Source organism: Microcaecilia unicolor, chromosome 5 (assembly GCF_901765095.1).
Source record: "Microcaecilia unicolor chromosome 5, aMicUni1.1, whole genome shotgun sequence".
Classification (NCBI taxonomy): domain Eukaryota; kingdom Metazoa; phylum Chordata; class Amphibia; order Gymnophiona; family Siphonopidae; genus Microcaecilia; species Microcaecilia unicolor.
In genome coordinates this window covers 362,646,493-362,660,887 of record NC_044035.1, presented here as the reverse complement: position 1 = coordinate 362,660,887, position 14,395 = coordinate 362,646,493, and the positions used below count along the sequence as shown (strand labels likewise).

General features: G+C 46.1%; 1 protein-coding gene across 1 annotated transcript in view; it reads left to right on the top strand.

Moving 5' to 3' along the window:
- Window positions 1-14,395, top strand: part of DHODH (dihydroorotate dehydrogenase (quinone)) — a 45,921-nt gene that overhangs the window by 21,111 nt on the left and 10,415 nt on the right. The window contains exons 5-8 of the mRNA XM_030204673.1: window positions 4,375-4,559; window positions 4,784-4,897; window positions 5,627-5,780; window positions 10,348-10,507. Of these exons, the coding sequence (XP_030060533.1) occupies window positions 4,375-4,559; window positions 4,784-4,897; window positions 5,627-5,780; window positions 10,348-10,507 (613 nt within the window). The remainder of the gene's footprint in view (window positions 1-4,374; window positions 4,560-4,783; window positions 4,898-5,626; window positions 5,781-10,347; window positions 10,508-14,395) is intronic.

Sequence of the window (14,395 nt, the reverse complement as noted above, 5' to 3'; positions counted from 1 at the left end):
TTTAGGTCACGGTTTCCCTTGGCAAACTTCCTAATAACTTTAGAAACCTCCCTTCTGAAGATTGTATTGAATGGTTCTTAAGGCAGGCCGTCTTAATAGCAGATAATGATCTGATTCCTCAGTCAAGGATCCAGAATCCTGTGTGTGAACTTGCTAGAACTATTACCTTTTCTATTAAAAATAAATGTGCCCGATCATTTTGAGTGAAATCCTTATCAGTATTATCTAATGACTTATCTGCCACTGTCACCTGGTTTTTCACCACTAAAAATAGTTCATGGGAGCAAACACCCTTCTTTGTCATCTTTTTTTCAAAACTAATAGGTTTTTTAAAAATATAAATTGATTTGGTCTCACCAGACCTGTTTCCCTATTTCGTGGAGTTTAGCCAAATCCTTTTTAACTCCCTGCATTTTTGTTTTAAAAGTTTTAAACCCTCAGCATACCAGCGAGATTTTTTTCCCTGCCATTGGTGCAATTTCTTCATTTGTTTTCCTAGTTCTCAAATCTGGGCTAAATTTAATTCCCTAGATTCCTGATTCCAAATTTTCAATCGTATTGGACAACAGTGTGTAATAAAATACAGCAGATTCTTTTGATTTTTTTAACATCAAACTTTATTAAACATAGCAAAAACACAATATATGTTTAGTAGTTCAACTTTCACAAACTTCCATAAGCCAATAATACCTGACCCAAGAAACGTGAGAGATCTTATGTAAATCTCACCCTTCCCTACCCCCACCCCCATACCATCTACCATAGCCACAATCAAGGAGCTAAGGGTACATAGATGATAGCAACAGAAAACCCCATAGTCAACAATATACAATCCCGCAAAGCCTCTATGAGGATGTGAAGCTCCTTCAGGTCTGGATGGACCCCAAGTATATAAAAAAAAAGAACCTGCAGTATTATTTTTCAAAGCAGTCAATTTGGTCTTCAAATAAAGATAGTCGAGTGTGACCAGAAGTTGCTCCATAGAAGGGAGAACTGCCTGTTTCCAAAAGATACTAGAGAAAATCTGGCCACAGTGGCTGCCAGGGACACCAACATCTGGTTTTCGTCCTCCCCCAAGGGAGCTCCATTCAATAGATAAATATACATTTCTAACAGCAAAGTAATATTTAACATTTTCCCCAGCAAGTACAAAAGAAGTTTCCGATAGTCCTCGGCTTTTGACCCAGTCCCACAGATGTGTAGAAAAGTCCCACTGTGATTACAGCCTCACCAACGGTTTCCCTTGCCAGAGCAATATATCAATTGAAATCTTTCAGGAGTATAATACTGATGAAACAAAATTTCCTATCCATGCTCCATCAGATTTGTTGTTGTAGAAACCTTTAGAAGATTTGTGTATATTGCTTCTCTACTTAAGATTTACGGTAATACCCCAATGACTGCTCCCATTTTGTCTCATGTTTACAAATTACAGGTTGACAGGGAACGGGGGCCATATAAAGCCTAGAAATAAGCCCCACTCCTATCCCTATCCAAAATATTTCAATAATGCAAAATATTCCCTTTCCCAGTTAGGTAATACTTTCATAATCGTAAAATTGTTTACGTTGATAATAGTAAAAGTAGTCATGAGATTCCAGTCTGTACTCATCTTTAAGTGCTTCAAAAGGTATTAAAGTTCCCATCGGCAATAGTTGTCCCAAAACTCTAATCCTTCTGCCCTCCCACTTGTGAAAGAGAGTAGTGGATTCCCCAGGCATAAAACTGGGACCGTAATGGATAATGAAACTTAAACGTATCAAACCTTTCTTCCACAGAGATGTTTTCCGCAAATTAATACAATCAATGGTATTGAGCCATTTAGATTATTGTAATGGAATCTATGCGGGCTGTAGAGAGCAGATTATCAAGAGACTTCAGACCGCCCAGAACACGGCAGCGAGACTAATTTTTCGTAAATCTAAATTCGAATCTTCCAAACCCCTTCGTGAAAAACTACACTGGCTCCCCATTAAAGAACGTATTGCCTTCAAGATCTGTTCATTGATTCACAGGATTATTTACGGAGAAGTTCCTGAATACATGCTAAATCTCATTGACCTACCACCTAGGAATAGTTCCAGTTTTTCCCGTTCTTACCTTAATTTACATTATCCAGATTGCAATGGCCTTAAATACAAGACTATCTACACTTCCAGCTTCTCCTTCATTGGAACACAGTTATGGAATGCTCTACCCAAAATATTAAAATCGAGTCAGAACCATCTAAATTTCAGGAAACTACTGAAGACTACCCTGTTTAAGAAGGCCTACCCTCCTGACTCAACCTAACTTACCTCCTTTCTGTCATAGCTAAATCCATGGACCTTATCATTTATTATTTAATTTTATCTTCTTTGTTGTTATACAATTCCTATATGCCTATCATTTTACTATAACGTATTTTATTGAACTGTAGGTCTCCTACAGTCCTGTGTAAGCCACATTGAGCCTACGACTGGTGTGAAAATGTGGGGTATAAATGTGTTAAATAAATAAATAGGTATGTAAAACAAACAACAACAAAAAACTGATTTGGAAAATATTTAGCTCTCACGGGATGCCAGGTACCCAATGTGCATGCTGTACCAAAAGGGGCACGTGAAATTTGTGTTTTGAATCCCCAAGATGTAGCCATGGCAAAACCCTCAAAGGTATTGCATCCATTAGAGCTTGTTCTAACTGTATCCACCTTTACTTAGGAAACCAGTCAAACAATGCCTTCAGTTGTATAATATGTACAGAAATTAGGAATTCCCATTCTCCCATGCATCCAGTCTAAATACATTTTATCCTTCTTTACCCTTGGGGGGAGGTTTATATTTCCGTCACAGTTTGAGAAGGAAAGGCTTTGGGATGGGTAATGGTAGACTTGCAAACAAATAAAGAAACCTGGGCAAAATTTGATTCCATTTAACCTTCTCAGCCGTGATATCCGTAAAACCTCCCATTCATCTAGATCTGCTAGGACAGTCTTAAGCGATGGGTGATAATTAACATCAAACAGCTTATCATGGTATGATTCTTTCGATATATGAACAGTTTCAAAAAATAAACTTGAATCTGGGAGTCTCTATCAATACAAGCAAACCTTCCACATAGTGAAGCATACAGGTAATATGTAATTTGAAAGACAATATGGTTGTAAGTGTGAATTTGTGGTAGAATACTCTATGTTGAACAGACAAATATGAAGCCATTATGGTAGAGAAATATCAGTAATCTGTTAAAAACATTACAAGGGTGAAGTAAACTAGACTATTTTAAGTGCATGATATCAAGGAGAAGGTGATCCACCTAAGTGGATGAACACTAACTCCCACTTAAATGTAACAGTGTAAAGAGAGTGGGAAGTGGACCAATGACTCCAGGTAAACGGGATATAAGATCTCAGAGTACCACTTTATTGAAAGACTCGACACAGATACTGTGTTTCGGCCACAGGCCTGCTTCAGGAGATAGATAATCACCATTGTCATGACATGGATATTGGTTTGGTTTTTAGTTTCATTGTTTCAAGTGTTTACTTATCTGTATATGACATTGTAATAAATAATTTGAGAACTGAAAGACCTTCCTTGCATAGGGAATGCTTTGTTGCATCTCATTTCATCTGGACTTATCTGATGGATGATGAGGAAGGAAAAATTTGGTCTTACCTGCTAAGTTTCTTTACTTGAGTCCTTCTAGATCAGTCTAGGGTCCCGCGTTGGGTTTTCCTCTGTTGGGTTTGTTCCATTTAGCCTGGTGGGCTTGAGCCTCTGGACCATTAGGGGGGCTGGAGGCATGGTCAGTGGAAGCTACTGGACCTTGCCCTCCCATTTTGGTTTGCATGTATTTTAGGAGAAGATTACATTTGCTTTTTTACAGGTTAATACTGAAGTGAGTATTACTCCACAGTGATTTATATAGGACAGAGTTCACAAGCTTCCCCCTGACCCCCCATCTGTTGATCGAGGGGCATAATTTATTTGTCTGAACTACCTGATAGAACTCAAAGAAAGAAAATTAGCAGGTAAGACTATATTTTTCCTTTGTTTATTCTTAGAGCATAGCCAGAGGAAACCACTCATAGATTGTGGAGAGGTCTGAAAAGATGCTGCAGCTTTGTGTCCCAGATGGCTGGACCTGGTCTTGGCAGAGCTTCAGAGGCTGCCCTGTGCATAGCTGCTGGTGTAGGTTATAGACCACAGGAACTACAAATGTTTCACAGTCCTTTACTGGACATGGCTCCTTGGGAATACTGTGGAGAAGAAATGGTCCTACTTCTCTGCGAACTCCGGGGGTAGATGGAAGTGTAGGATTCTGGGAAACATCAGTTATGCTGACAGTATGACTTGTAGCTTTGATGTGCCCTCTTTCCATTTGTCCTAGCTGGAATGCCTCTTGGAATAAACCTGGGGAAGAACAAAATGTCAGATGCCATCAGTGATTATAGAAAGGGTGTCAGGATGCTGGGACCATTATCTGACTACTTGGTAATAAATGTCTCCAGCCCAAATACCCCCGGACTTCGAGACTTACAGGGCAAAAAGCAGCTACGCGATCTCCTGTCCAAGGTAGGATGTTGCATCATTATCCAGCCTTCTGTACTGTTGAGCCAAGGTTGAGAGAAATAGACATTGGAGGGGAGAGAGAGCAAGAGAGATGCCCAGGCTGCAGCGAGAGGTGGCAGAGCTAGAAAATGGAGATGAATGGAAGGACTGAAAACCTTTTGAAGGAGCCTTTTCTTCTGTTGTTGGTCTGCAGCATAGAGATTTTGACTTTGACTCTGTTTTTGCAGTTGCTGATGGAGAGAGAGGCTTTGAAGTGTGAGCAGAAGCCAGCTATACTTGTGAAGATTGCCCCAGATCTGACGGAACAGGACAAGCGGGATATTGCTAGTGCTGTGACTGAGGTAAAGACGGCTGAGGGGAGACATGATAGAGGTATATAAAATAATGAGTGGAGTAGAACAGGTGGATGTGAAGCGTCTGTTCACGCTTTCCAAAAATACTAGGACTAGGGGGCAAGCGATGAAACTAGAGTGTAGTAAATTTAAAACAAATCGGAGAAAATGTTTCTTCACCCAATGTATAACTAAACTCTGGAATTCGTTGCCGGAGAAAGTGGTGAAGGCGGTTAGCTTAGCAGAGTTTAAAAAGGGGTTGGACGGTTTCCTAAAGGACAAGTCCATAAACCGCTACTAAATGGACTTGGGAAAAATCCACAATTCCAGGAATAACATGTATAGAATGTTTGTACGTTTGGGAAGCTCGCCAGGTGCCCTTGGCCTGGATTGGCCGCTGTCGTGGACAGGATGCTGGGCTCGATGGACCCTTGGTCTTTTCCCAGTATGGCATTACTTATGTACTTATGTTAAATCCGGGTATAGGGTGCAGTGGTTGCTGGTGACAGGAGGTGAGGTTGAGACTGATGGGTAAGAGAGAGTGAGGTATCCATTACTTGCAAGTTTGCAGGGAGGAGGATAGCAGCAGCCTTTGGATTTTGTGTATTGACTAACGCTGGGTGACCTGCTTTGGTTTAATCGCAAGCACTTCTTATTCAGCATGTGTATGACTTTCCCGTTTTTCCTTCCTTCCTTCCTTAATAATCTTAACTTGATGAACCTTACCTTCTGTTTCAGTTAGGTATTGATGGAATTATTGTCACCAACTCTACAATCAGTCGCCCAGAGGGTCTTCAGAATGCCTTAAAACTTGAGCCTGGGGGTCTGAGTGGGAAGCCACTCCGAGACATGGCAACACAGACCATCCATGAAATGTACTTGCTCACTAAAGGTAACTTTAACGTTTTATCCGTGTCTCGCTTGGGTTACTACTATAAATCATTTCTATAGCTCTACCAGTCGTACGCAGCGCTTCACAAATGAACATGAAGAAAAGACAGTCCCTGCTCAAAAGAGCTTACAATCTAAATCAGGACAGACAGGCAGGACCAATAAGGGTAAGACAGACAGAAGGACACATAGGGAAAGGGACTATTGAAGAGAGGAGGACAAGATAAAGGTTACGAGTAAGTGACAAGTTAGGAGTCAAAAGCAGCATCAAACAGGTAGGCCTTAAGCCGGAATTTGAAGGCGGCCAGGGATGGAGCTTGACGTAACGGCTCAGGAAGCCCATTCCAGGCATAAGGTGTGGCGAGCCAAAAGGAACGGAGTCTGGAGTTAGCGATGGAGGAGAAGGGTGCAATTAGGAGAGATTTGCCTAGTGAACGGAGTTCCTGGGAAGGAGTGTAGGGAGAGATGAGGGTGGAGAGGTAGTGAGGGGCTGCGGAGTGAATGCACTTATAGGTCAATAAGAGGAGCTTGAATTTTATACGGAAACGGATAGGGAGCCAGTGAAGTGACTTCAGGAGAGGGCTGATATGGGCATAACGACTTTGGTGAAATATTAGTCGTGCAGCAGGATTTTGAACAGATTGAAGAGGAGAGAGGTGGCTGAGTGGAAGGTCTGTGAGTAGCAAGTTGCAGTAATCTAAGCGAGAGGAGATGAGAGTGTGGATGAGGGTTCTGATAGCGTGTTCAGAAAGGAAAGGGCGAATTTTGGCGATATTATAAAGGAAGAAACGACAAGTTTTAGCAATCTGTTGAATATGTGCAGAGAAGGAGAGGGAGGAGTCAAAGATGACCCCAAAGTTACGGGCAGATGAGACAGGAAGAATGAGTGTGTTGTCGACAGAAATAGAGAATGGGGGAAGGGGAGAGGTTGGTTTAGGTGGGAAGATAGGGAGCTCAGTTTTGGACATATTGAGCTTCAGGTGGCGATGAGACATCCAGTTGGGTTAGATCACAGTTGGGTCTTAGAAGCAGTACTGCTCAAAGCAAGCCTTTGCTCCTCAGCTGATTGGGTTTACAGTATATTCCAAATGAATATGCATATGATGCATTTGCATATGCAAATCTGATACTTTGGATTTAGCTTGTGCCTTTTCAGTATTAGCTAAAGGCAAGTTAATTTCAGACAGAGTCGGTATTTCACTTTCTACACAAGGTAAGGGAGCTCTGCACCTGGGAGCAATTTGTGAAGTCCACTGCAGTGCCCCCTAGGGTGCCCGGTTGGTGTCCTGGCATGTGAGGGGGACCAGTACACTATAAATGCTGGCTCCTCCCATGATCAAATGGCTTGGATTTGGTCCTTTCTGAGATGGGTGTCCTCTGTTTCCATTATCGCCGAAAATCGGGGACGACCATCTCTAAGGTTGACCTAAATTTTGCGATTTGGGCATCCTTGACCGTATTATCGAAACGAAAGATGGACGCCCATCTTGGTTCGATAATACGGATTTCCCTGCCCCTTTGCCGGGACGTCCTGCGATGACGTCCTCAGGAAAACTTGTGCGCCCCTTTTGATTATGCCCCTCCAGGTAATACATAAAATTGAGGTTTAATTTCTAGGGGAATGACCAGGCCTGGACCACAGTTTTGCCACTTCTTTTCAGACTCCAGAGCTTCAGGAGAGCTCTGCTCCAGCCCTTCCCTCCCACAGCCTGCGGGGAAGAAGGGAATCTGGAGCTGAGCAAAGAACATTCATTTTGCTCCCCTAATCCAACCTTCCTTCCTTCTGTAACTCCTTCCCCTGGCCTACCCACCCCTCACAGAGCTTCACAGTTCCATTTCTCTTTTGTCTATAAATTAAGCTCTGCATTAAATCATTTTTCTTATATACACCTTGTTGGAACGCTCTGGAAGAATTCAGGTTGGTACGACAAAATCTGTAGTTCCTGACCCAACACTGATTTCTCATCATTCCTTTATGTACACAACCATCTTCTCTAGTAGACTCGGGTCAGCTTTGAGAGAAATACTTGAAGCCAGTTCTGATTTTAAATTTAAGTAATCTATCTGCTGTTTACAAGTCTTGATACATACAGGGAAGAACAACCCCAAACTTAGCTACATGACACTAGTTTCTCCCTTATATGGTAGTTAGGCCCTGCCCAGATGCACCGGACAGGGCAAGGTGCTGCCATTTTGAGGGCCGCCCAGCAGGAGGAGGGAAGGAGTCCTAGACTAGTCCCTCCTCCTTCAAGGTAGGAGGGGATTGGGGGGGGAAGATGACCACTAGGCCACCAAGGCTAGGCTAGTCTTTGGGGAGGGGGTAGACCATCAGGGTTTTATTTATTTTGAGGTGGGGTCTGGGGGGTGGGGGATCTGAGGTCCACTGGACCACCAGGGCTACAAACTAACTAATTAACCAGGGTTAAAAAACTAACTAATTTCCGCAAACTACTAAAGACACATCTCTTTAATAAGGCAAACCACAAAGAGTAATAAATGTGAAGCCCTCCACAGAAATGTCTCATAACACTTGCTTGCTATACTAATATCACGCTTTTCACTATCATGTTACCCAAGATCCTTCTGTAGTACTAAATGTTTATTTCTTATACTTCTCCACCATTCATGATTTTTTTTATTTTTTTATTACATTTGTACCCCGCACTTTCCCACTCATGGCAGGCTTAATGCGGCAGGCAATGGAGGGTTAAGTGACTTGCCCAAAGTCACAAGGAGCTGCCTGTGCCTGAAATGGTGGGAATCGAACTCAGTTCCCCAGGACCAAAGTCCACCACCCTAACCACTAGGCCACTCCTCCACCACCCTAACCACTAGGCCACTCCTCCACCACCCTAACCACTAGGCCACTCCTCGCCACATTGAGCCTGCAAAGAGGTGGGAAAATGTGGGATATAAATGCAATAAATAAATAAATAGTGACAGCAGAACCGGTCTCCCTATTCCTCCCCTGCTTGGCATAACCCTAACCGTGGAAGGAGCACCCTTGTTTGGTGTTCTCCCGCCGAGCATTGGGGAGGAATGCGGGAGACCTATTTTTGTATGCTCATTGCGCCCAGAGCCAGCAAGTTCGTTGTTTGACATACTCGTTGGCTCTGAGCATTCCACGGGAGCGAACGCAGGCGCTAGTCTGGCGCTCATGGCCTGTAGCACTAGGAGTGGCCTAGTGGTTAGGGTGGTGGACTTTGGTCCTGGGGAACTGAGGAACTGAGTTCAATTCCCGGCACAGGCAACTCCGTGTGACTCTGGGCAAGTCACTTAACCCTCCATCGCCTGCCGCATTGAGCCTGCCATGAGTGGGAAAGCGCGGGGTACAAATGTAGCAAAAATAAAATAAATAAATTTGATTCTGAGCATGGGGGCTGAGCTTGGCTTGTGGCAGGCCACCCACCGTTGTTTCTCCTGTTCCAGCTCTCTGGGCTAACACTTCCCAACTGTTAATCATCAATTGCGCCTGTTCAATCATTAGCACTCAGAACTAAGTAAATTGTAGAGACTGTGATGCTGTATTGGCCGTTGCAGCAGGTAACCTTCCTAAGAAATGGCGACATCACTAAATGTAAACTTATTAGAAGAAAAACATCATCTACCCAAAACAATTGCTTAAGGTGAGTTAGTATCTTATTAGGTGAAGACGATCTGGTCAAATAGCTATTATTATTATTATTATTATTTAACATAGAAAGATAAGAACTACTGGGTACTTGATCACGGGATGCTTTGATCTCTCAGCATGGCATATTTTATATTTTACAGGTGGCATTGCCTGAGAATGGTCACTCATCGGGATGAAAGTTTAGCTTTTTTTTTTTTTTTTTTTTTTTTTAACAGATGTCAGAGTCAAATGAAAATCTTGATTGGAGCAGAGTGACTGGGAAGAGAAAAGTATTGCTCAGTCCCATGGGATAAGTTGTTTAGAGCTCGTCCCAGGGGCGTAGCCAGACACCCAATTTTGGGTGGGCCTGGGCCCAAGATAGGTGGGCAGAAGAACTCTGCCCTGTCCCACAAGTGATTTGGTCTCTCTCTCGCCTGCATGCCATATGGTCTCTCAAACATACTCCCTCCCCCACATACCTTTTAAATAGAAGATTTTCCCTGGCAGCAAGAAGCAACTAATACACACTGCTCATGTTGGCTCCACCACAGCCTTCCCTGATGCAACTTCCTGTTTCCAGATAGGCGGGAATACATGAAAGAGAAGGCTGTGGGGCCGGTGTGAGCAGTATGTATCAGTTGCTGCTCGCTGCAGGCAAAGATCTGCTGTTTACAAGGTACGCAGGAGGGACAGCTGTTGGGAGTTTTCAGCTGGTGGGGCTTGGGGATCCCTGCCAGCCACATCATAGGTGTGCTGCTACTGGGTGGGCCTGTGCCCAAAGTTGGTGGGTCTGGGCCCGCCCAAGCCCACCCTTGGTACGCCACTGGCTCATCCTTTAGGGCTTCAGAAATAATGGTGATGGGTCAAAAAAACCCTTTACTGGCTATCTTTGAAATGATTACAGCTGTTTCTCATAATGACTTGCAGCAAATGTTGTTTTGCGTTTTTATTTCAGGGAAGGTTCTAATAGTCGGTGTCGGGGGAATAAGCAGTGGGCAGGATGCACTGGATAAGATTCGGGCTGGGGCCTCACTGGTCCAGCTGTATACTGCTTTTACCTATCAGGGGCCCCCTGTGGTGGGTAGAATCAAGCGGGAGCTGCAAGACCTGCTAAAGTAAGTGCAAAGCAAGGAGCATCTTGGAGTGCAGGTCATTGATGACTACTGAGAACGTGACTTCAGGGCCTAGAGCGCTTCTGGCTATGGGAAGGATCCAAGTGTTATGCCTGGATTTGTTCCCAAAGCTGCTGGTAAGGCAAGATTACTGCATAGGCAAACCAGGCATATGCTTAGGGCCCAAAGTCAAGGTGGGGAGCCAAGTCTCCCACCTGAGAATAGTAAACCTGACAGATGGGAGGCCAGTGGATGGCAGAACCTTTTTAAGTTTGCAGTATAACTGTTGGTAAGATGCAGACATGCAATATTCCTCTTTCCCCAGCCTCCCTGAATCCACATTCCCTCACTTCCAGCCTCTGCTATTTACTTATAAAAATGTATATAGCCTGCCTTGTAAGAAACCTCTTGTAAAGTCAGGGTGCAATTTAAAACATCCAGAAAAATATCACTTAAAACAAATATACAGTACATGTAACAACATGCAGACGATATATTCTCCGAGGACAAGCTGGATGTGTCTGTTCTGACTGACGGTGACATCATCCTACTGAGCCCGGCATGAGAATCACTTTTCTAGACGCCTTTGAGAGTGATGCACCGCACATGCATGTGCCTTCTTACCCACTGACATTGCATGGAACCAGGTCCATCTCTTTTTTTCTGTGGAGCAGTGAAGACATGAAGGGGGGGGGGGGGGGGTTGGCTCTCCCTCAGTTCGTGCCTTTTCTCTGTTTCACATGCCTTGGGTCACACCTTTTGCTTTAATTTATTGGTTCCTTTGTGTAAGTGTTGCATAGAGACAGATCTTCCCCACCCTTCCCTTCCCCTTTAATTTTTTTTCTTTTAGTCAGGTTTTTGGCACGTGTAAGTTTCCTTTTCCATATCATCAAGCTGATCAATCCATAGACTGGTGGGTTGTGTCCATCTACCAGCAGGTGGAGATAGAGAGCAAACTTTTGCCTCCCTATATGTGGTCATGTGCTGCCGGAAACTCCTCAGTATGTTCTCTATCTCAGCAGGTGGTGGTCACACACAGCAGCAGCTCTGGCTAGGCCTCCAAGCCTAATCCTTAGGTTTTGTTGAGGCCTGGGGTTGAGGGCTCTTTTGAGCAAGTGCAAACCTGGTGGTGCCAGGTCCCTCCTTTTCTCCCCCCTCCCGCTGGCTCCGTTTAAAAAAAAAAAAAAAAAAAAAAATATATTTTTAAACGTCTTTAAAGGCGTTTAATTCGACGTTTCTTTAAACGTTCATTGCAGCTACTCACTGGGACACCAGTTCGTTACAGCTCGGAGCGGCAAGCAGGTAATTTTACCTTTTTATAGCGGGCAGGGGGTTCCCCGATTCTTCTCCTCGTGGCAATGGCGTCGGAGGGCGAGGGCGCAAAGGGTCGCTCCCCGGATCGCTGGAGCGCTTCTAGAGGGGATGCGGGGGTTTTACAACCTGACTCGCCCTTGATGGGTGATAGTTTAGTGACCGATGAAGTCCCGGTCGTTCCTCCGGCGTGGCGGTTTTTTCCCGCCATAAACGCCCATCCCCCGCTCCTCGCCTCCGCCATCTTGGCCGGCCACGCGGCTCGGACGGCTTCTTCGGGGCCGCCCTTGAGGTTGGAGACATTAATGCCATGAACGCCCTTAATTTGGGCGACGGCACAAAAGCGGCTAAAGTTAAGCGCCGTTCTTCCCGCGCGGCTCCTTCACGGAGTTTCGCGCCGGACGCCATTTTGGATGCGCAGCATGTCTCTCCCCCGCTATTGCGAGCGCCGGTTGAGAGTGCGTCTAGGGCTGTTGCCCAGGCTGCGGAAGTGCACAGTCTGGGGGGTTTCTCCCCCGAGTTTGTTTTGCTGCTGCATCAGGCTTTCCTCATGCAAAACGCTGCCCCTGCTCCCTCTTCTGATAAAGAGGTTGAGGTTCCCAGAGGTAAACGCCCTCGGGTTGATTTCCAGGCCTTGGAGGACTTTTGTCTCCTCCGATGTAGATGAGGGCAGCGTGTCTGAGGTCTCCCAACGATCCTTTGCGGATTCCTTGGAGGAGATAGATCCCCGCTCGGCTGGAGCGGATGACCCCTCTGCAGCGCGGCTTTTTAGCCCAGAGGATTTGCCCAACCTGTTGTTACAGGCCATGGACACTTTGAAGATTTCCTCTCCGGAGGACGTCTCTCCCTCAGCCCCTGTTGGCTCTGCCATTATGCTGGGGACGAAGCGCCCGCCTAGAACCTTCCACGTGCATGATGCCATGCACACCTTAATTGCGGCTCAATGGGATGTCCCGGAAACGAGCCTTAAAGTGGCTAGGGCTATGTCCCGCCTCTATCCTTTGGCTGTGAGTGAACGTGAGGCCTATCTGTGGCCTACCGTGGATTCTTTAATCACTGCGGTGACTAAGAAAACGGCGTTGCCGGTGGAAGGTGGCACGGCCCTAAAGGACGCCCAAGACAGAAGATTGGAGGCGGCCTTAAGGTCGTCCTTTGAGGCAGCTGCTTTAAGTTTGCAGGCCTCAGTTTGCGGCTCCTATGTGGCCAGGGCGTGCCGGACTATGGTGCAGCGGGCTTCCCCCTCGGATCATTCCTTGAGGGCTGATTGGCCGGCCCTGGAATCGGGCTTAGCCTATTTGGCAGACTTGCTGTATGATGTCTGGAGAGCCTCAGCTAAGGAATGGCTCAGACAGTCTCTGCGCGGCGGTGGCTTTGGCTGAAACATTGGTCTGCTGACCACGCCTCTAAATCCCGCCTGGCTAGATTGCCTTTTAAAGGCAAGCTGCTCTTTGGGGTCGAGCTGGACAAAATCGTGACCGATCTCGGCACGTCTAAGGGCAAGAAATTACCAGAGGTCAGGGCTCGGGTTAGTACTCGTCCCGATACCTCCAGAGGACGGTTGCAGGAAGCCCATCGGTACCGCCCGGGCAAGTCGGGTTCCTCTGCCCCCTCTTCCTTCAAGAGGAATTTCTCCCCCAAGCAGCATTCCTTTCGCAGAGACCGCCGTCCCGGAGGTGCTCCCTCCGGTCCTCCCCCAGGGTCTCGTACCCAATGACGGGGCCTTGGTCCACGCCCCAGTGCAGATTGGAGGACGGCTGTCCTCGTTTCTGGGCGAGTGGATCACTATAACTTCAGACGCGTGGGTGCTGGAAGTCATCAGAGACGGCTACAAGCTAGAGTTCTGCCAACCCTTAAGAGACGGGTTTGTACTCTCTCCCTGCAAGTCTCCGGTCAAGCTGTGGTAGTGCAGCAGACCTTGGACAACCTGATCCGCCGGGGTGCGGTCGTTCCGGTGCCAAAAAATCAGATTGGCAAGGGACGTTACTCCATTTACTTTGTGGTTCCAAAGAAAGGAGGTTCTGTCCGGCCTATCCTCGACCTCAAAGGGGTCAATCGGGCCTGGAAAGTGAGGCACTTTCGCATGGAGACTCTCCGCTCTGTTATAGCGGCAGTGAAGGCAGGAGAGTTCTTGGCTTCCTTGGACTCAAGGAAGCGTACCTGCATATTCCCATCTGGCCTCCTCTCCAACGCTTTCTGCGTTTTACAGTCCTGAGACGACACTTCCAGTTCAGAGCCCTCCCTTTCGGGTTGGCTACTGCTCCGCGGACCTTTTCCAAAGTAATGGGGGTCATAGCGGCCTTCCTGCTAAAGGAAGGAGTACAAGTCCATCCTTATCTGGACAACTGGTTGATCCGAGCCCCCTCTTATGCAGAGTGCGGCAAAGCTATGGACCGGGTAATTGCTCTTTTGAGCTCCCTGGGATGGATCATCAACTGGAAGAAGAGCCAGCTGCGCCCGACTCAGTCCCTGGTGTATCTGGAAGTTCGATTCGACACCCAAGTGGGCAGAGTGTTCCTGCCAGACAATCGGATTGTCAAGCTTCAGGCTCAGGTGGACTAGTTCCTAGTAGCCTCTCCTATT